General features: G+C 41.4%; 1 protein-coding gene across 4 annotated transcripts in view; it reads left to right on the plus strand.

Annotated features, from left to right (window-relative positions):
• Positions 1-22266, plus strand: part of MAST4 (microtubule associated serine/threonine kinase family member 4) — a 452725-nt gene that overhangs the window by 337269 nt on the left and 93190 nt on the right. For all 4 annotated transcript variants that reach the window (XM_073344102.2, XM_073344105.1, XM_073344103.1 and 1 more), the window contains one exon: positions 16695-16783. In XM_073344102.2, coding sequence (XP_073200203.2) covers positions 16695-16783 — 89 coding nt within the window. The remainder of the gene's footprint in view (positions 1-16694; positions 16784-22266) is intronic.

Consider the following 22266-nt stretch of genomic DNA (forward strand, 5'->3'; position numbering starts at 1 on the left):
AGATCCAAGTGCAAATCCCTGTTTCAGTGACTGTTTCTTTATTTTTTACGAAGTTGGAGAGATTGAGAGCACCCCAAACCAGAATATCCCATTGTCCAGTGGCTAGAGTATTCCCTTGTAATATGGGAGACCCAGCTGGAAACAAGAAACTTTGTGTTGAGTTAAAACAAAAAGAAAAAAAATGACTTTTTGATTCACCAAATTTTGGAAAATTTTGGTTAGACCTGGAACAAAACTTTTTTTTGATTCTTTGGAATTGCCAACAAACCAAAATATTGCTAATTTGCCTAGTACAGTACTAGTAGCTGTGCCAGTAAAAAAGCACCTTTATACTGGTATAACTCCATCGATACTAGGGGATTGTGTTTCTTCTATACCAGTCTAGTTAAAACAGTTCAACTTTTTCTATGTAGACAAGCACATGTTCAATGAAGTTATGCATTTGTTCCTTTTACGGAGATCAATAAAGTAATTTGGTTTACTGTAATCTTGTAAATACAGTGAATTACGTGGTTAAACCCAATTTAGAGTGCAACTGGGATAACTCAAGTTCAGATTGGAAATAGGGTGTAAATTTTTAACAGTGAGAATAATTAACTATTGGAATGATTTTATCAAGGGTCATGATGGATTCTCCATCAATGACAATTTTCAAATCACGATTGGATTTTTTTTTTAAAAAAATATGCTCCAGATTTTATTTTGGGGAAGTTCTGTGGCCTAGGCTATACAGGAGGTCAGTCTAGATGATCACAATGGTCCCTTCTGGCTTTAGAATCTATGAATATTTTCTCTCAAACTGGCTGTGAATCAATCCTTTATTCAAAAACTGACATTAATGTAATATTCGTGGAAATGACATAGCCAATATGTTATCCTATCCGGGGAAAGGAGTGACTGTACACATTGTTGGATCGATGGCAGGTGAGAAAAGAAAAGAGTTTGTTAGGGTTGATTATTGTAAGGGAGTTTTTTGCACAAGGAAGATTTAATGGACGGAAGGACACAAATGTAGTATGGGGACTAGATAGGGACTGGTAATGAGTTTCATTTTTTTTTTATTTTTATACACACACACACACACACACACTCCTTGTACTAATAGGCACACTTAGTGGCAATCTCAGCAGAGGCCAACAACTGACTGGTGTGGTGAATGAATTAGCATTTATCCTTCCTGGGAAAACAAAGGAATATAAATGATCCTAGACTCTTAAATATGAATGATTTGTAATAATTTTTCTTCTCAGTTTACATTGCCAGTAAAGGAAAATATTGTTGACAATAAAGCGATTTATTTTTTTGTAAACTTCAGGTTTGAATTGTGGTCAGTTATATGTGCACCCAAACAGTACAATGGTGGGTGTCACACCGATGTCTATAGTAAAGCAGCCGCAATTCTGAAAGCTATATTCCTAAATCCATATTTAGGCTCTTTAAATAAAGGAGGAGCTAGTTTTCAGAAGCCCAATGGTTCTAACATTTTGGCCTCAATAAATAGAGATAAGGCATATTTCCTTCTTATTGAATTTAATTCGTACAAGCCAACTGTTTGCTTAAACCCTAGCCACAAGCAGTATCTAATCCTTGTATCCAAATGGAAGACAGTACAGCATATTAAGTGCAAAGTATTATCAATATAAGTCATAAACTTATGGGGATAGACTGGGGGCATGGTTTGGATATGCAATACCAATTCTGATTCATATGGAAAACATTCAATAACAAAATCAAATAGTATCCCCTTTGCCATATTGTTTTAATCAGCCTTTTAAAGAAGAGAATCACATTGGCTTCACTATTACTGATTTCCAGTAATGACTATTTTACTACTTAGTTTAAAATTACAGAATTATTTGCTTCTTGCAAATTTTAGGCTACTGTAAAAGCTAACGACTACAAGTAATGTCTGTATGACATGGAAAAAGCATATTCCCCTGATTTTGCTATATTACAGACCTCTGCAAGGAACTTTGCTTCATACAAGGGATATTTCAGCTCTCCCCTATTGTTCTGTGGTTTACTTCCCATTCTCCTCCCAATTCATAGTGGGGTGAATTAGCTATCTGCTCAGGATCTTCCCTTCTGTACTTGGAGAGTAAATTTCCTTCAGAGGACTACTGCTTTTCAGATTTCTATTCACTTTTTCTGTCCAAGACTTTCTCATCATACTTCTAGAAAGCCAGGGCTGGGTTAAATCATAAGTATAATAAGCACATGCTTATAAGGTTCCAGCTATGTGTGTGCACGCAGGCTCATTGGTAGGCTATCAGGTTGATGTTGGCAAGTTTTCCCACTCGCCCAAAAATTTCAGATGAAGGCTGACTCTGCTCTCTTTTGGAATTGCTCCCAACCCAACTGAGATCAGGGAGTGCAAATCCGGAGAGGTAAGAGGGCTTAGCCTGCTGCTCTAAGAGAAGCAGTGGCAAGCCCCCCAGCAGACAGTCCTTATGTGCATCACTCTTCTGAGCACCACCACAAGAAGGTGGGGTGATGAAGGAGCTTATGCAGCGTTCTGCCTAGGACCCTGGATTGCCTTAATTGGTATCTGAGAGAAACAGGAAATAGCTCATTCTTCACTGTGCTTAATTGTGCACCTTATAGGGAGGATTATGATTTTCTAGAAATGTACTCACTGTGGTGTATGCCAAGCACTAGGTGGGTGTCTGCTCTTCCAGAGAGCTGCTAAGTGTCTCCAGACTGAACAATAGGACATTTAAAAACCTAGGGAAGTGACACCCTCCCCAGATTTCCTAGGTGAAAAATGATGTACAAAGCTCTTAAGTCAAGGCGACAATCCTCCTTACTAATGTAGTTGGAAAGGGGCATTATAAACCATTGTGTAGTTTTCCAGTGGACCTTGTCACAAAATTACAAAGAAAATGAAGCGTTTGTTTACAGACCTGTATTAATGGTGAGTTATTTTTTTCAAACTTTCCTCCTTTTTAAACTGAAATTTGCCTCTATCTTATGTGAAAGTGGCTCCTGCTGTTATGAAATGTTTGCATCACAGATGCTGAATTATGGAGTCAGGTGTTTATAAAATGTTTTTAAAATTAATTCCACATAATTTTAATCTTCCTACACTCACTTTTCTTGTGTCTCTCATGTAAACCCAATCTGGTTGAAAGATAACATGAATTGAAGGGTGGCTTCTTGGCTGTGCTCATTTACATATGTGCTGTGATCCTGGCTTTTTTTGGTGTGAAATAATTAAGGTTAATTCTACCCATGTCAGAAGATGCATGACTTTGGGGAGGTAGTAGTCTCATAGTTCTGCAATGGAAATATTCATCACTAATGCTCTAGTAATTATGTACAATGGAGAGCTACCATATTCTGATTAAACTAATGGTAAATATAAACTAGAAAAGAATCACAAAAGTGACTCATTGAAAAGCACTTAGTTTTCTTTTCAACCTCTTATAGATCGGTTTTTGATTTTTCTCAAAAGGAAATTCATTTTATAGTGATTGTTTAAAAAGTACTTTAGTCAGGTATTTACTTTTCAGCACTTCAGAGAATAGACCAATTTTTTGTAACAAGAAAAATACTCCTGTGGAAGGCCTTACAGCCTTATTTCATCTAGTTTGTTTAGTGTTCTTTTCATGCCAGTACAAGCAGTGAAATCCTAGTACTTGTGCTTCCAGTCAGTTTGGCTTTGGTATGTGATTTTTCTTCCTGTTAGATGTGTTATTAAGGGGTAGTGCATGAGGCATGGGTGACTTCACCCATTGGATATTAAGTGATTCTCACCAGGGTAATATTTGCTGAAGTTTTGAGCATGAAAATATTTTAATTTATGGTACAATCTTATTATCATGAACACATTGGGAGGTATAAATGTTGCCTGTGTATAATGCTATTGTGAGTTTGTATAGATTAGTTTAGTATTGTGCCCCATGTGACGTGCCAACTGTGTATTGTAAGAGGGTTAAGTCTAAAGACTGTTGAGGGAGCAGAGAGCTGCCAGAATTAGTGTGAACGGAGGAACAACTGGCAAAGGTGTGAGCTGGCAAAACCACATAAGGCCAGTGCAGTCTTCGAAGGAGCAGAAACTGACAAGGGAATCTGAGTGAAGATTATGGAGTGGGAGAGAGCTGCCCAAATCAATGGATACTCAGGGAGGGTTATAAGGGAGGAGAAAATCAGCCCAGACAGGCCCATTATTCTTTTGAGGGAAAGTATTGCTAATGTTTGTTTGCCTAAGAATAAGGCAGGGTAAGTATAAATTAGTTTAGACATGAAAACTGTTCAGAAAATTGCGTGGATTGAATGTACAACCATATACAATCTTTCCATTTCAGCTCCCACTTTTCCTGGCCATTAATTTTAGAATTTGACCTGCTTTGGCCAATCTCATTCCTGCAAGGTGAGAAACAAACTAATAGAAGAAACACCAAGGGAAACCATTAAAAATAAGTTTGTGGTGATAATTAGGGGGGAATGTTTCTCTGACCTTCTTGTTTTAGTGATTTTTTTTTGCTAAGGTGGGTTCATTACTGAGCTGGAAGGAGCCAATGGGTCCCTCTTGTTAACAGAACTAGCCTTGGGCCTCGTAAAGAAGGCTGCTGGCCCTCTTTAGTAAGTCTCTAGACCTTTTCCATGTGAGGGTAGACATGAAACATAAATCAGTGCAACCGACAATCTGAAGACTGAAAGGAAGTACTGTGCAGCTTCCTTTCTGCAGCAGGAGGCTGGGGAGACTAAAAGATTCCCCCTCCCTTCCCCATTCAGGCGTTTGCATGTAAAATGGACCAGTTAATTTTGGGGCTCACCTAAAATATCCTCCCACTAAAGTGCCAAAATCCTGAGGATGGTCCTAGGGCATACAGACATGATGACTTCAGAAATTTAAGATTTTTAACCCTGTGCACAGGCCTTCACACACTCGTCCAGCCATGGGAGACCACTCCCACTACCCACCCCCCACCCAGCTAGGGATTGACCCTCAAGGGTCAGGGGACACCTGTCCACCTCAAGAAACAAAGCAATCCTGTTCCCCCACTGCACCTCCAGGAGGAACCTGCTACTCACCTGATCCACCACTCTACAACCAGTGACTTAAGAACAACCCCACCACAGTTGCTGCTCGTAGGAACAGCTGCCTGGTGGGGGAGCCACAGCAGTGTGCTGGGAATGGGGAAGCAGAGCTGGGTGAGAGGAGGTGGTTCAGAGGGCAGGAGGTAGAAGGAGTGATGAAGTGAGGGGCACGGTGGATAGCATTGTACCCATGATATGTATTTGATCTAGCAAATCTCTTGACGGGGCTGGGAGGCTCCCACTCTTAGCCGCTTTCGGATCTGTGCCTGCCTGGGAGCTTAAAGCTCCTGATGTGGAGAGCTCAGGAGATGCTCTTGGTTCCAGTCTCAGTGATTGGGAATACCTGAGGCAGGGTACTCAACTTTAGGGTTGCTTCTCGGGAATGCTAGCCATAGAGATCCAACTAGGAGAGCTCTAGATGTATAGACATAGCCTAGAAGAGTATACTTCCCCTCCATCAAATCTAACTGTAGCCAGAGGCTTGGATCTATGGCTAGAGCAGCACTGGGGAGGCTCTGTCCAGCTCTCCCTAGGCTCACGGGCCTACAAGCAGTAACCAAGGAGCAACAGGAAGAACCAGGGCCCCAAGAACACCCCACTCTTCCCCTGCTCCCCTCAACCCCAGTCAGGGACCAAGGAGCAGGAGTAATTAGAGCTTTGCACCAGCCAGGGAATAGCAGCCACAGCTGATATCAGGAAGTGGAGTGGCCAGATTCACCTCCTATCCCAGGGCAAACAGCAGCCAGCATCAAGGGCTAGTGACCTAGAGGCAGAGTCTCAAGAATTCTCCAGAGTCACCTGGACGCCCACCCAGGGAGATGTCAGAGGTATCCAGGAGCATAGTGATTCATGTGTATTAAAACTCATTCCTGGCTGCAGCCTTGATAGATCTAAATTCTGGGCATTTACAATCATTTATGCATACTCACAAAATATGCAGTTTAGGACACTAGGTCATTTGATTAATATTTCCAAACTTCTGAACTTTCAGTCTTAACAGGTAATGTATGATATATGACTGACCTAGGCAGCAAATATTTAAGGAAGACACTTGTTAAAATGTTATCAGCATATCACTGGGTGGCTCACTTTTTTGTTAGTGGGCTATTTTTCCTTTTATATATGTCCTAAAATAGTTTTAAATAGAATAACATATACATACTTAGAGGATAGGATGAACCTAGGAATTACTTTGACTGTAGGACTTTTGTAGATTTGATAGTAGTCTTATTACATTTTCCATGTCTCAAATTTTTCTCTACTGGTGACACAATTTTTACCTTAATATTAAAAGCAAAATGTTTGTGTACTGTGAAATTACGTTATCTGAAAGTAATAGTGCAGTTACAGTAGTAAGCATGCTACTCACTCAGCTCATAACTTTGTGTGTTACTTTGAAGAGGAGAAATAAGGTATAAAAGAGCCTTATAGTAGGTTAAATGTGTACATTGGAGTGTATTCAGTCAATTGTACAGTGTGAGGTTGTGAATATTACATTCTCTGGATAATGAACTAGAATTGTGAAATTGACTGGTGTGTGGCCCAGAACAATGTAAATTTTGTCTGCTCTCCACTGCCTACCCATTTTACATGTATTACAGATTTTTATCATGTAAGGAGCTATTTTATGAATATTGTCCGACTACGGAATTAAAATAGACTATTTAGCTAAATGTGACATTCCCTAATTATTTTTTTATCTCTGTAAAGAATTAAACTCAGAATCAATTTCTGTAGAGATAATATGGAGCAGAGTGGGTGAGGCTGCCCTCATAGTCACTTAGGAAAGATGTAGGTCTATTAAAATATTGCTATAACCTGGTTTTCTTTCTTTTGTTGAGTTCTCTGCTGTATGTGAAAGAAAAATAATTTGTGGTTAGTTACAATTAACAATAAAATTATAGATATCACAAAAGTTGTATGTTAGGCACAGCTGTAAGTTCCTTTCAGAGTTCCCTATGTGTTTTTTTTTTTTAATTTTATTATTCAAGAAATACTTTATCAAATAAGCCAGTGACATAGAGACTTGAAAGGCCTTTGACCCCTGGAAGCCTTTGTATGCATCCATTTCCCTCACAGTACACCTCTACCCCGATACAATGCTGTCCTTGGGAGCCAAAAAATCTTACCGCATTATAGGTGAAACCACATTATATCGAACTTAGTTTGACCCACCGGAGCGCGCAGCCCAGCTCCCCGGAGTGCTGCTTTACTGCGTTATATCTGAATTCGTGTTATATCGGGTCATGTTCTATCGGGGGAGAGGTGTATTGTGTCTGCTGAAGGATAACCTAATCTTGCTACCTGCTAATGGAATTTCTGTTCTAGCTCAAGTCAGAGAAAATTTGTGCTCTGGCACTGAACTTCCTGGGTTAAAGCTTCACAGATGACCCTTCCAGAGCATCATAACGTGTGCGTTCTCTTGCATTTCAAGCTACAGTTTTTCTTGTAGGTTATTTTCCCAGCCCTGAAGAAGAGCTCTGTGTAAGCTTGAAAGCTTCACACTCTCACCAACAGAAGTTGGTCCAATAAAAGATATTACCTTATCCACCTTGTGTCTCATTTTATTTTTAGAAAGAAGGGGAAAAAGAGAGAAGTTGAATTCCACCAAAATACACGTGTGTCTTCTGAGGAAGAGAATGGGCAATGGGGTGGAACTCTTAGACAACTTTTCAGATAAGCCAGGGAGTAGAGAGACTCCTGACTCTTCTCCCCCGCTCCCCATTTTCTCTTAGCTGTTTTTTCCTTCCTGTGTCTGGTCTCCTGTTCACATGCCAGGAATGCAGGTTACCAGCCCAGCCACCTGCATTACATATTTTTGATTTCAGTGGGAGGAGCTACATTGAGCTGCTCCTAAGAGAAGGTGAGACCTAGCCGGCTAGTGTGCTGGGCTGGAGCCACAGGTTGGCAGTTAGTAAGCAGCTGTCAGGGGCCGGAGAGGAAAGAGTTGATCACAACTACATCAGCAGCTAGAGAGGCATCTCTCTGCAACAGGACGGTAGCCATCCCCAACTGCCCACGTTCCCTGCAACAATGGCCAAGCATAAAAATATCTCTGATCATTTTGCAAAAATCTAGGTCAGACTCTGACAAACTGGGACTATTGGCAGCTCTGCCCTTTATTTTAATCCTTACATTTTGACATAAGTCCTTCTTTTAGAGGAAAGTCAGCCTCTTTTAAATGAACTGACCTAAAAAATAAGCCCTGGATGCTTGCATTATGACAGTTAGTCAAATTCAAAAAAAGATTTCCTTTAGCTCATTAGAGATTGCTGTGAGTTATTTACTTACAGTGAGTGGGGTGTGTGGCTGGATTTTAGCTTGACTGTGTATAAGATTAGTTCAAAAGTAAAATAAAATAAGTAAAATATAAATTAACCTTTATACCTGTATGAAACCATGGCCATTGTTCCACAGTTGAGCCTGAAACCAAAATTGTGTTCAAATCCTTATTCTCTTTACCCTTTCTATGACAACCTTTATGTTACGGTGATTTAATAAGTATAGAATCTTTTTTGTTATTTCATTTCATTCTTTCAATCTTATTTCCCAAGTACTATGCTAGTTTATTAAGGTTTGTCTCTCTTAATATCCTTAAGCTACTAAATGTTACATGTGACCAGTTCAATTAATAAAAGAAAGTAGTACTGCACTACCTGGTATATGCCATGATATGCAGTTGGAAAGATGTTGAACAGCTGAATAACAGCTCTAAAATGCTAACAGAATGGATCTCTGAGAAAACAAGTCCCATTGTACTTTTTAGACTGTTCATGGTCAGTATAGCTAATTGAACCTTTTAAGTGGAAATAGAGAAAGTATTTCCCAAAACTTTTAAAGGGTGGCAGCCTTACTCAATTTTTTTAAGCCTCTGAGCCTAAAGCCTCTTAGCCTTAATGAAAATAAGTGAAGTGATGTGAAAATAAATGGGGCTGAATGAAATCTGTGGGTTCTGGTCCAACCCAGATCCTGCAGGAATTCCCAGTGGAACACCCCTGCTGGTCTGGTTTCCCCAGTAAAACTGCCCAGCCCTGGCACCATCAGAATCCCTTTAGATGTTCCTTCTCCCCCCAAGGCAATGCAAAACTCCATTTAATGATGCAGTCAAACATCACCCCTTGTGTCTTCAAAGGATGCCTTCTTTTATCTCTTCTTGGTGGGGAGAAGCGCACCATGCGGGACTACTGCTCTGCCTCATCAGTAGGCAATGCCCATCCTTCCCTCACTGCAGCTGGCTTTTAGGTTATCTGAGGGCAGAGACAACTTCCCATAGGATTACAACAAGGGTTCTTAGGGGTCCTAAAGTAATACAGAAGAACTACTTTTTCATAAAGGAATAAGAAAAATCAATGCATGCCTTATTTTAATTTTATTTGTAAAATGTTGCTATCGGTGTAGTGTAGAGAATTTGCTCACTTCTTACCCGCTCTTATCTTCTGTTAAAATACTAGATAAACTTTGCTCTTTAAGCCTCTCCACTGTGCATAGTTGACTTTCTAGTGTCTGTGTTCATAAAGACAATAAATAACTGTGGAGTCATAGGCTAGCACATTTCATAACAAGTTAAATATAACTTAAATTGAACTTTTCCAGTGTAAACAAAATGGGCAACCTCCCATGTCTGACTAGAGACAGTTTGCTTCTCCTGAGGTGCTTGTCAGCTATACATTTTTAACGTTACAGAAATTGTAACTGCCTTTTCTTTCCCCAGAGCTGCTCTTACATTAGTAGTCTGTCTTGTGTCTACATAGCCAGCCTTTGCATTCTGGCTGCCACAATAGGCTAGTCTCTCCAGATTTGTATTAGCAAATATAAGATTTTGTTTGCAATAGGTCATTAAATATACAGGATCCCCCTTTAATCTTTACCTTCAACTAAACCAATATGTTACACTGACACAGAAATTAAGGGTTATGTTGCAGAACAGTGCTGTTGTCAGCACACACTGCTAAAGGTGGTTTGAGAGGAGTTTATAGTCCATATCCATCTTCATTATAAGTGTAAATTATGAATAATTTAGCATGTTGAAATGAAATCATTATAAATGATTAAAACAGATGCCAATTTTCCTGTGGAAAGCATGGCAAGTGGTAGTCTGTCAATACCTCCTTTGCTCCCTACAGTTTTTTTTAGCAATTAACCTTTATTGCCAGTAATTACTCATGTATTAGCGCTGATATGCTTGTGCGGAAGAAGATTCTTCCATGATAGCACACCTCTCAGTGTCATTCATTAGCCATTCTCTTCATTACCTTATCAGGAAACTTGCATTTAATATTTCAGCTCTGAAATGCTGTCTTTTTTTAGTGTTTGTTTAAACAGCCTTGATTTGTAAAGAATAAATACCCTTTTGGTGTCATGGTGGTTTCATCGGTATATGCAATGAGTTAATGGTTTCAGTCCAGTTCTGTCAACATCAGAGCTGGTACCCTTATTGAAAGTCTTTTACTAAGAAGCCAAGGGTTAAGATGGCTTTCACTGCAGTCTCATGTTGTCTCTGTTCTGTGGATAAGTAGAGAATTTCAATTTCCAGAGCTGCAAACTTGGCAACTTTCACAAATGCTAAATACTACTTGTAAAACATTGATTTGGATATAGCAGATCAAAATCATCAAATGTTTAGGGATGAAAATATTTTTCGTAGTTATAAAGAAGTCATAGATTCTTCTTTGCATGTAACAGGACATACTTCATTTAAAGATGCATATAATATTTGTTATAAAATGTATTTTTGTATAATTGTGATAAGATATTCTGAATACTGTAATAGAGATGTGGTGATTAAATTACAAGGTTTATTACCGAAAATAAAGGAAGAAGAAATTTCTATTTTCACCTAAACTATTTAGGTCGGTACCATGTTTGCCTTTCAGATTCTTGCACTGATCAGTCATGGTGTTCATCAGCATTTTAACCACTCCTGTTTTCTTGAACATATTTTCTACTTTAAAAGTCATTCAGACCCCACCAGTTTAAGCTGTATATATGTTAGAGCGCCTTGGAAGTAAAACAATATTGTGTTAACACAGATATGATAGAAAATAACAAACTGACAGTTGTGAATTATGGGATTATAATTTTTAGAAAGTTGTCTGTTCTGTGTTATCTACCTCTCCTTGAGCCCTCTGCTTCTGCCCCAACTTTTTCTTCCACCCTTGTATTTCAAGCACTTGTGGATGGCGACTTCTCTCTGCCGCTCTCCTTCAATAGTCACATTAGCAGTTTTGTCATCTGCTTCATTGGCCCTGTTCTAACAAACTGCCCAAATGGATTTTGTCTGGTCTACCAAGAGTGGCAGCTGTTTCAGCAGCAATAGGGTTAGGTTTCATTTAACTGAATCCTATAAGTCGTTAGTTACACTGCACTCGTGTTATGAGATTAATTTTATGTGATTCAATACAAATTGTTTTTATGTAGCATCCTTCATCCATTATATCACAAAACCCTTTCACTGGGAGAGTCAATCCTATGCTAAAGTTGAAAACTTGGTTTTAAGAAGTGACTCAGAGGGAGGGGAAGGGAGGTCATTGTTCCTGATAGGGAATAGCAGAAATGAACAAGCAATTCCCCAACCCTGTAAAGTTGAGAGAAGAGAAACAGGAAGACAGGATAGGAAGAGGAGAGTGAGTGGGCAGGGGAGGAGGTGGATATGAGAACAGGGCAGTAAGGTGAAGCCAGTCGACGACGAATTTGAAAACCAAGTAGGTAATTCTGATTTGGAATCAGATAGGTAGGAAGCAGTAACAGTGATCCAGGATGTCGATGACGTGATGTAACATAAAATTACAACAAGACTGTGGGTAGGAGATGATTATAAGGTGTTTTTATCAGATTCTGTAATTACTCCCTTTCCAGACATGTAGGGTTCATAACTTTTTATGTACATGCTTCATACCGTTGGCTTCATACCAGTGGGTGAAGAACAGTCCAAAGAGGGAGTGCCTGGGAAAGAGGAGAGGGAGACTGACAGAAAATGTTAAGCTTGTATATTTGGCATTCTTCTGTGTTGCCCCAGGTCTTTAAATATTATTAATTAATTAATATTAATTTAAATGAGGAATATTTAAGACATACAGTAGTTTCCCTGTAAGATTTTTTTCCTTGGGTAGTCTCGAAATCATGAGTCACACCTGTTGTCTGGCTTATTCACCACTGGCAGGTCTCTTCTTTGTGATAGGCATCCTTATTAGGATGTAAAATCTGGGTCCTATATAATTGTGTTGTGGGCACAGTTCTCTATGTGGCTTACCAAGGTCTGTGCTACCCAAAGTTACCATTTCTGTAGACTGTTCCAATACTGTTCTGACTTTGTTCTGCTCAAGACAAGTCTTTCTCCTGTCAGTACTGCCTCTGATCAGCTAAGGTTTATCCTGTCAGATTCGGTTGGGGGGAAAATAACTGTTATGAAAGGCAATACGATGAAAGGCTGGCTTGATGCCCACATGGAGCTTGGAAGATTAAATAAATGGATAAATTATTTTGTCCACCTGAACTATCTCTGGGATGTTTTGGGGTTTTTTTGCATACTGAAAGTTGGTGTTGCAGGGCCAAATGCAGCAAAATTGCTGGGATAGTTGGCAACCCTTTGCTTCCTCTACCATGAGTTCTCAACTTTTTTTTGTTCTAACAGCCCTGATCACTTTGCATGATTCCCTGTACATTTTCTACCCACAGAGGTCCTCCTTAATGCAGGCCTTAGCGGGGAGGAAGAGTCACACTTCTTAGGGTTGCACTGGTGTAGGATGGATGACTTAATTCAAAGTCTTTGTGAAACAGAATAAAAAATTAAGTTATGGTCACAGTCTAAGTCAGAGGTGGGCAAACTACGGCCCGCGGGCCCGTCCTGCCCAGCCCCTGAGCTCCTGACTGGGGAGGCTAGCCCCCGGCCCCTCCCCCGCTGTTCCCTCTCCCCCGCAGCTAAGCTGCTGCGCGGGCAGCACTCTGGGCGGCGGGGCTGCTCACTCATGCAGGGCAGCGCGTCTGCCTCCAGCCGGCCGGTGCGGCAGCCGGACATGCCGCTCTGAGCCGCATGGTAAGGGGATCAGGGGGTTGGATAAGGGGCAGGGAGTCCCGGGGGACAGTCAGGGAGCGGTTGGATGGGGCGGAGGTTTGGGGCGGTCATGGGATGGGGAACAGGGGGCAGTTGGATAGGGCAAAGGTTCTGGGGGGAGGCAGTCAGGGGAGTGGGAGGGGTTTGATGGGGGTGGAGTCCCTGGGGGGGCAGTGGTTAGGGCAGGGGTCCCGGGAGGGGCCGTCAGGGGACAAGGAGCAGGGGGGGTTTGATGGATGGGGGGTTCTGAGGGGCGCAGTCAGGGAGAGGGAAGTGGGAGGGGACGAATAGAGGGCAGGGGTCAGGCTGTTTGGGGAGGCACAGCCTTCTCTACCCAGCTCTCCATACAGTTTTGCACCCCGATGTGGCCCTCGGCCCAAAAAGTTTGCCCACCCCTGGTCTAAGTAGAAGTTTCCCTTTCATGCAGTGATTCACATCTAACCTTATTATCAAGACAGCTAATGCAAGGAGATGTCATCCTCTCTTTGTTCTCTTTAAAAGAACATTTAAATCAGCATGGTAATTAATAAATTTCTGCTTAAAGCCACAATGACATCTAAGAATATATCTTGAAAATAAGGCTTTATTTATTGCATACATTTTGCCCAGTGACAATAATGCCACCCTAGTTTCCAGTATTATCTTTAAAAAAGTAAAGTGGGGAACCATTAGAAAGAGCTGGGGTCGGGGGCCATTTGAATGAAATGTTTTGGTAATGATCCTTACCTTTGTGTGTGGAAAAGGTGTCACTAACTTTTTGTCTGGAGAATATACTGGAATACTGAATACAGCCCTCATTTGCTTAGATCTGAATTTTTAGCAACACTATTTATTAAACTAATTAACTTCAGCAATGCCACTTATATAGTTCCAGTTAAATAAATGAATCACGGAGTCCTGTACTTGGACATAATTAGAGCTAAAGTTGATGAAAGTAAGGGTATTTTTTAGTGAGATTTCTGTTAATTTCATACCTCTGAAATACTGAAGCAGTGTGTGGTATTTTTAAATTAAATCATTCAAGTGCAAAAAAAGCCACTTTCATGCCACATTTCGTGCTTGCCAAATTTGTTATCTTTGAGATAAACATTTAAGTATTTAGAAGCATACTCTGTGACACAGAGAGAGGATGTTTTAGATGTACATGATGATGGAAGGGCAACGTGAGAGGTTTGGGATACTTTACATAATAATTTTATACTAACTGTACAGAATATGGGAAGCAGGTTAGTGGTGTATAGGAAACAGTAATATTGACACACCTCAGAAACCCTCCAGCATGTTAGTGCCTCATCAGAGAAAAGGGCTTCAGTACAAATGCCAAAAAGTGTACAGCAGTGTCAGCAATGGATGGTCCTCAAAATCTGCTTCCAAATCAGGATCCCTTCTCACTGTTTCTAATGTGCAGCTGAAGTTTGCGGAAAATGTGCCTTCTACACAGTTTCAGGATGGAAGATTAATAAATGAACTGTTAATAATATATTAAAAAGAAGCAGCAGAAGATAAGCTGGGGTTTGCCACAGGATACCACAGCTATATAAAATTTAGGGATGGAATATGGCAAGATAATTTTGGATTTGTGTTCTGTAGAAATATGGAGTATTTTATATGGACAATTTTAAATAAAATAAATATTGACTACATAAAAAAACACCTATCTTAAGCATTAAGTACCCTTGACAAATTCTGTAGAGTTATTATATGGTAATATCGAAGTATACTTTTGTTTTTTAATGTCTCCTCCCACCCCAGCCAAGTGATGTAATCTTTGAGGACTGGGAAGAGAGTTCTGGTGCTCTCCTACCACCATTTGGCACCTTTGGAAGTTGGATGTTATTTTTTCTCTCCCACAATCTTACAGAATAAGTCCAATGGGCTCCTATCCTATTGAGTATATATGATTGGTTTAATCAGAGAAGAAATACCATATGACCGAACCTAAACCACCAATCTTTACAAGTCAAAAATATACCACAAAAACCATATTAAAATTTTCACTGACATCCAGGTAATAGGTGGGAGTTCGGAGATTTGTACCTCATTTTTAAATTGGGGATGACAAAATATTTAGCAGGATGCATTTTTGCAGATGTTCCACCATCTCAAAAAGACCACATATGCAGTTTTTAATTTCCCTGTGCATTTAAATTTAGAATTTTTCAAACAAATGTGTAATACATTAAAATCAGTCTGATATTTTCTCTGTTTCCAACCAGGTGAGTGTGACGGTCTTACTTTGTTCTTATATGGTCAGCAGAAACCAAATGGCCTTTTTGATGGGCACTTCTGCTGCCCCATTGCATACTGTTAATGAGAACTAAGTTACAGTAATTCAACACATGCTGTGCAGTTAAAAGCAATGTTTTTAAAACATTGACTATGTTGTCAGTAATGCCTTAGATTTTAAACAAATCTGATTTACTGTTAACCATTTATGCTGTTTGCTCACCTTTTTAATATTTTATTCTGCTTGTATAATGAGGAAACTAGTCAATTTCCTTTTCTGGTAGTCATACAAAGAACAATGATGTAATGTTTAAGTAGGAAACAATGCAGGGAAATATTTAATTAAAAAACTACTTTTATTGGAACTTATTATAATACTGGAAATATTTCTGATCATGTTAGGCTAAATTTTTGGCCTGAATTGATCTCAGTGTCCCTTTAAAGACTTTGCAAGTAAAATTTATGACCCCTCACTCACTCTTGCAAACACTTACACACCAGCTTAAGTTTATGCACGAGTAGTCCCATTTGTTTCATGGAGCTGCTTATACCTATAAAGTTAAGTAGTGCCCATGTTTGATTATGGTTTCAAGCTAGTAAAAAGTAAATTTTTACAAATACTAAGATGCAGTTAAAGGAAAAGGTCCCATCTTCTCCCTTACTTTAATAGATGTATGAATTTAATATTTATCTCTCATTATAATATATGATGGGGGGAAACTGAATGTGCAGTACTTGAGATGAAAACTCTGTGAGTGAATGCATTTATCTTTGTTGGCATCGTCTGTTCTATTAATGAAAGGCACAGATGTAAAATTTATCCCAATAATTAGATTTTTAATTAGTGTATCATCATAAGATTGACTAATCATTGCTCTTCATTCCATGTGATTTGGAGTGAGAAAGTTAATGTAAACACAAATATCTTTAATCATTGCCTGACCATTCTGAACCCAGATTTGTTTTGATGTATTTATGCATATTGTGTGTATAATAAAAGGCAGTATGTCACAAGATATTACATCTAGGAAACAAGCTGTAACTTGATCCTAGGCTACGCTAGTGACACAGAACATTGACTAAAGTACTGTGAATTGGTGCATAGGTCTTTGTGCTAACTGAATGGTGGAAAATGTATTTCAAGCTGGATAGTTATCAGTAATGTATTATCTTATGCAGTTATATGGGAAGTGACACTTCTTGCCATTATCCAGTAAGTGCCTGATCTAGATTTCTTGCACACTCAAAACTCCTGTTGAAATGTATGGTTTTGATTTGAATGGGGGATTGGTCTTTATAAATAATAACTAAGCATGCTTGTTTAGAGGGTGTACCATTTTTTGGTTTTAAGTTACCTTTTTTTTCCCCCCTACAGTTGTCGGACAAGTAACCGAAAGAGCTTAATAGGCAATGGCCAATCTCCAGCTCTGCCTCGGCCTCATTCACCTCTTTCAGCTCATGCAGGTAAACCACCTACCTTTATCTGTGCCATGATATGTATTAAAGCCTTTAATTCTTTAAGAGAAACACATCTTCTAGTCCACTACACTCCTGCAGTGTAACTTTTCTCTCCATTGTTTGTAATAACTAAAGCTTGTGCATAATCATGATGAGAGCCCTAATTACCATTTGGAACTACTAAACTATGGTGATAGGCACCCTGGAAATAGCTTCTGTGGATAATATTATTTTTGCCTTATTACATGTTGACAGATGGAGATTTTCCCCAATCTCCAACCTCAGTGCAGTGTGAAATGAACATACAATACGTTTCAACGTATGGTAGAGGCAATGTCGTCAGTGGATGGGACATTTGATAGCAAATCAGGATATTTTGAGTTCTGTTCCCAGTTCTGTTGCTGACCTTATGTTTGACATTGGGCAGGGTCACTTCAACTTTCTGTACCTCGGTTTTCCTGTCTGTAAATTGGTGATCATGACGCCTTGTTTGAAAAGTACGTTGAGATCTATGGATGAATCTGCAAATAAGAGCAGCTTTATTATTATTTATTATATGTTTTGTATAGGAATCTTGTCTGTACAGCAGAATACAGTACAACAAAGATTTATTTTGTGTTGCATTGTGTGTACAGTTGTGTCACAATTAAATCCCTGGGAGTGCTACAATAAGAAGGTGTGAGTGTGGGAATTGGCATTAGCCATAGGCAGGCAGGCTGTCAAAGGTTGTTAAAGTGTGGCTGTGGGGAGCTGGTTGACAGCTTACAAGTTAAAGGAGACAGGAGAAAGATGGGTTTCATCTGCATTTTTAAAAGGGGATGGTAGGTTCAGTCAGTAAGACATTAGCAGGCTGTCTTATGCAGCTGACCAGCAATGTTAGGTGAGAAATATGCCTATCCTCACAATTGTGGGCAAGAGCCCAATGCAGCTATAGGAATAAATATTGATGAATAATGCCATTGCAGAGCCTGCAAAGAGAGCTTGAGTTTTTGTTTCAGTTCATGAAGGCAGGGACTGGTGAGGCTTCAAACTCAGCAATAGAGTGGGTGCATTTTTTTTTTTAAACAAATAGATCAGTGCTTAGAATCTGACACGTTTCATACCAAGCTGCAATCATTTTAAAGAGCAACAGGAATGGTCTACTGGCCTGAGCAAAAGCCTGGAAGTCACGAACTTCTGATGTTTATTCATGGCTGATAATGACTGTGTATGGCTTTTGGCAAGTCACTTAACCTCTCTTGTTCAGTTCTTCAATCTATAAAATGGGAACAATTATATTGATGTCATATGGCTGAGAAGCTTTTAAGATGAAAAACAGTAGTATAAGTGCTAGTATTAATTATTATTAAGGTAGGTAAAATGTGGGGTTTGAAACCACTTGGCATCCCCTTCATTACACAATATATGCAACCCATTCAAGAGCTTATCATGACTGTTTGTTACAATAATTGTTAATAGTTCCCAGTGATCCACTGGAATCGCTCATGTTCTAATATATTCCACCCCACACTTAATGTGTTTGCTGACTGTTTTTGCAGTTGTGTAGTTTTGGGCCTTGTTTGTATTAAGGATTTGCCATAATTCCAGCCACTGATGTAATCACCACAGTTCAAGCATCTGTTGTAGACCAGGAAAGCTGTGGTTTGCACTCCTTTCAGACAGAGATAAGCTGCACCAGTGTAAATCCTGGTTTTGCTTGTCAACACTAGAAGTTAACACTGGTGCAGCTACACCAGTAGCTGGCCGCTGATGGCTGGAATCGAGACAAATTCTCAGTATAGAAAAGTCCTCAGTACACTAGGTTTATGGCTTATCAGATTCATGGCTTATCAGAATTGCTCCTGATGTGTGTGGGGTTTTTAAAATCTGCCCTCCTGTACTAAATAAACACCTTCTAAAACTATTTGAAGATGAGGCTGTATCTTTACTGTATTGTTCCATAGTTCATGATTGTTTGGAAGGTCATTTTTCCATGATGCAGCTGAAAGAAGCAGGGAAGGTTGCAGAAGCTCTTGAGAATTATTTGTTACTACTGCAGAGCCCCTTTGTTATTTTACTTTTTCCACCTTTTACTCTGGGACCACTGTTTGATGTCTGTTGTAGAGGAGACAGCTACCAGTACGGTTGCCAATTTTGGTTGGACATGTATCTGGAGGATTTCATCCCATGACATAATCTTTAATTAAAGATTAATCTTTGGTTCCTGGAGACTCGAGGACAATCCTGGAGGGTTGGCAACTCTAGCTACCAGCCCTTCGTGTATATGCTAGTGGGATGGGAAAATCTGGAGTTCTTGGGAGAAACATGGAGAATTGTTTTAATTAGCAGCCTAGTTGTCATACCAAAGTTATCCCTGGGGAAATTCTGCACCACTGCACCTTCAGAATTTGCGAAGAATTAATGTTCTGCACAGAATTTCATTTTTTTCCCACAGAATTGGTGCTGCAGAGCTGCTGGCCGCTGCTGGGGCCACTGGACCCGGCAGAGCCCTTCTCCGTAGCTCGCAGCGTGCCCACAAGGGTGGGCTGCGGTTCCTGGATTTGGTCAGTCACATGGTGCCGCTGGGCCCCTCCCTGTGCAGCAGCTGCTGGAGCCTGTGAGCTGCACCCTTTAGGAGAGACAGGAGCAACGGCTGGGAGTTTCAGGGAGGGGCCACTGCTTTCCGGGAGGGGAGACTGAGGGTAAGGGGGAGTATCTGCCAGGGGGACGTGACTTGAACTGTTATGGTGGCGAACAAATCTTTAAATTTTGCCTCCCTCACTATCAGCAGGTACAGGTTGTCTCTGCCTGTCAAGACCGTAACAAAGCTGCATGGAGTGTTGCCTGTGGCTGGGCTGGGAGGGTGCGATTGTCTGGGCCAGGGGGGTGCCCTGCGACTGAGCTCTGGATGGAGGGGATGCAGATGCCTGGGCCCATGGCTGAGCTCTGGGCGGAGGGGGTGCTGGTGTCTGAGCTGAGGGGGGGGGCTGCGCAGCCACCTCCAATGCCCCCCAAATACTCCCTCCAGCACCTTCTAATACCCCCTGCAAGTACACACACACACCCCTCTTATACCCCCCAATTGAACCCCCACCCCTCCAGCTCTCCCTTCCCCTCCCCAGAAATGTCCTTTATTTTGGAACTTGAAATATGGTAACCCTGTGGGGGCAGGGCGAAAAACAGGAATTGACTAAAAGACCAGAGGGCCAGAGTTTTTCCCCCCGAGATGTGCAGAGCTGGCACATCTGACACACCCAGACTGAGGCACCCAACAAAAGCATAACGGAGAAATAGGAACAGGGTTGTCATGGGGGTTTCTTTAACTCTGTACTCCTGGGGGAATCTTTTTGGTGTCTGTATTCTTACAAACATACATGCTGACACATATTTTGAAATAAATTACCAAAATAATTGAAACGGGCATGATTATATTGTGTCGTTTTTGACAAAAAAAAATATACAGAATTTGAAATTCCCCCAGGAATACGAAGTAGAGAGACCAAGAGAAGTGAGTGAAGAAGCAACAAGCTGCTTGATGAAGCAGCTGCATTGCAGGTCACTAGAGATTGTTGAATGCGTGGCAACAGCCAAAGATTAGCCAGATTTATTGATAAGTAGTGGGAACCGGGAGCAGCCCGGGTACTGCAGTAGTGTCTTGTCATAACATTAAGTAGTTCTAAACTTGAGTCAGAGAGGAGGCTTAAGTGGGTGTGGTTGGGATTAAAGGAAACAAAGAGAGCATGGGTGGCCGGTAGGGGAGGCTGAGCCTCCCCAAACAGCCAGGCATGGCCTCGCCCACACTCCGCCCCCAGAGCCTCACTTTGGTGGCACTGCTAGGCTGCAGGGGCTGGGCCATACCGCCTGCCTTCCTGCGGCTGGGGAGGCTGAAGCGACGCTGTGCGTTCTCCCTCCTGGTGCCCCAGGGCTGGGGGGAGCTGCGAGGCGGGGGCTGCTGGCCGCGGTTCGGGAGGTTCTGGGTTCCAGGAAGGGGCGGGGTCTCGGGTGGAAAGGGAGGGGATGGGGGCCAGCCTCCCGCACGCAGAGGTTCACAAGCTGCCCATGGAAGAGAGCAAACTGAAGTGCGCATCAGATATAGAACTTCTCTTGCATATGCACCAATTTGTTGTGTTCTGTGAAGATACCGGGGCAGCTGTGCAGAGATAACTGATATAGGTAGTAAGTCAGACTTTGGAGCCCACAAGGCTTGCAGCCCCCTCCACCCGACAGGCATGTCTGTGTGGGGCACCTGCACATATAAAGGACATCTCCATTTTTGTTGTTTAAAAGATGTTTCTAGTTCTCTTTCTTGTGAAAACAGAAAACTAATATGAATGGATGTAATCTCATTGGTAGGGTTGAAAGCTTGTCATTCAGCCTTTTACTAACGATCTTGGGTTATTCAGTCTCCCTTATAGCCTTCTGGGGCTGGCCTTGGGATCCATGACACCTTTGACAATAGATCCTTTGATTTCTGCAGGAACCACAGACAAATTCAGAGTTATAGGAGGCAAGGGTTTGTTGCACCACCCTGGGCAGCATCTAGTGCTATTGTCACTAAAAGCTCTTTTCCAGCTAAATGCCTCCAGCATAGCCAGCTCCTCTACTGAACAACCAAATTGGCAAAGTGTGCAATTAGAATCTCCTCCAGGTCAGGAAATTCAGGGTTATTGTTGTTTTTGTTTTGTATTGTTTTGTTTTTTGTGTGTGTTTCCACAGCAATTGTTGCTTGATCCTTCTGTGCATACACAGTATAACTGTTCTGCATTTCATGGTAAACTTTAATGCTGGTATCTGTGATTTAAATCTCAGCCATGGCATTATGTAGATCTAGTTTAATGTATTTTAATTGACTTACCTGTATTAAAAGGGAGCTAAGCACACAGGAGCCAACTTTCCATTGTGCCGGGGGGTGCTTGACTCCCAGCTCTACCCCAGGCCCTTCCCCTACTCCACCCTTTCCCTATGCCCCGCCCAACCTCTTCTCGCCCCCGCTCCACCCCGTTTCTTCCTGTCCAATTCCACCCCCAAGCACGCTGCATCTTCACTCCTCCCCTTCCTCCTCCCCCCTCCCCCCGCCCCCGGGCAGCCTCCTGTACACCGCTAAAAAGCTGATTGCAGGGGGTGGGAGGCGCAGGGAGGGGGAAGTGCTGATCTGTGGGGCCCGCCGGTGGACAGGAGGCGCTGAGGGGAGGGGGAAGTGCTGATAGGGGCACTGCTGATGGCTGCTCAGCACCCACCATTTTTTCCCCCATGGGTGCTCTAGCCCTGGAGCACCCACGGTGTTGGCACCTTGGCTAAGCACATTGATCACTCGTTCAGACTTTACACTCATGCCTATTAGAGTGTGAAGTCTGATCCAAAGCAGTGCATGGAGCCTTCATGTACTTAGCAGCATTGTGCACTTGACCCATCTAAAGGCACCGGTGCCAATTCATCAATCACATGAGGTTGCATGAATGTATAATCTTTTTTTTAATTCTCCATTAATTGAAGTGTGTTTACGCACACGT

This window comes from Lepidochelys kempii, chromosome 5 (assembly GCF_965140285.1).
Source record: "Lepidochelys kempii isolate rLepKem1 chromosome 5, rLepKem1.hap1, whole genome shotgun sequence".
Lineage (NCBI taxonomy): Eukaryota > Metazoa > Chordata > Testudines > Cheloniidae > Lepidochelys > Lepidochelys kempii.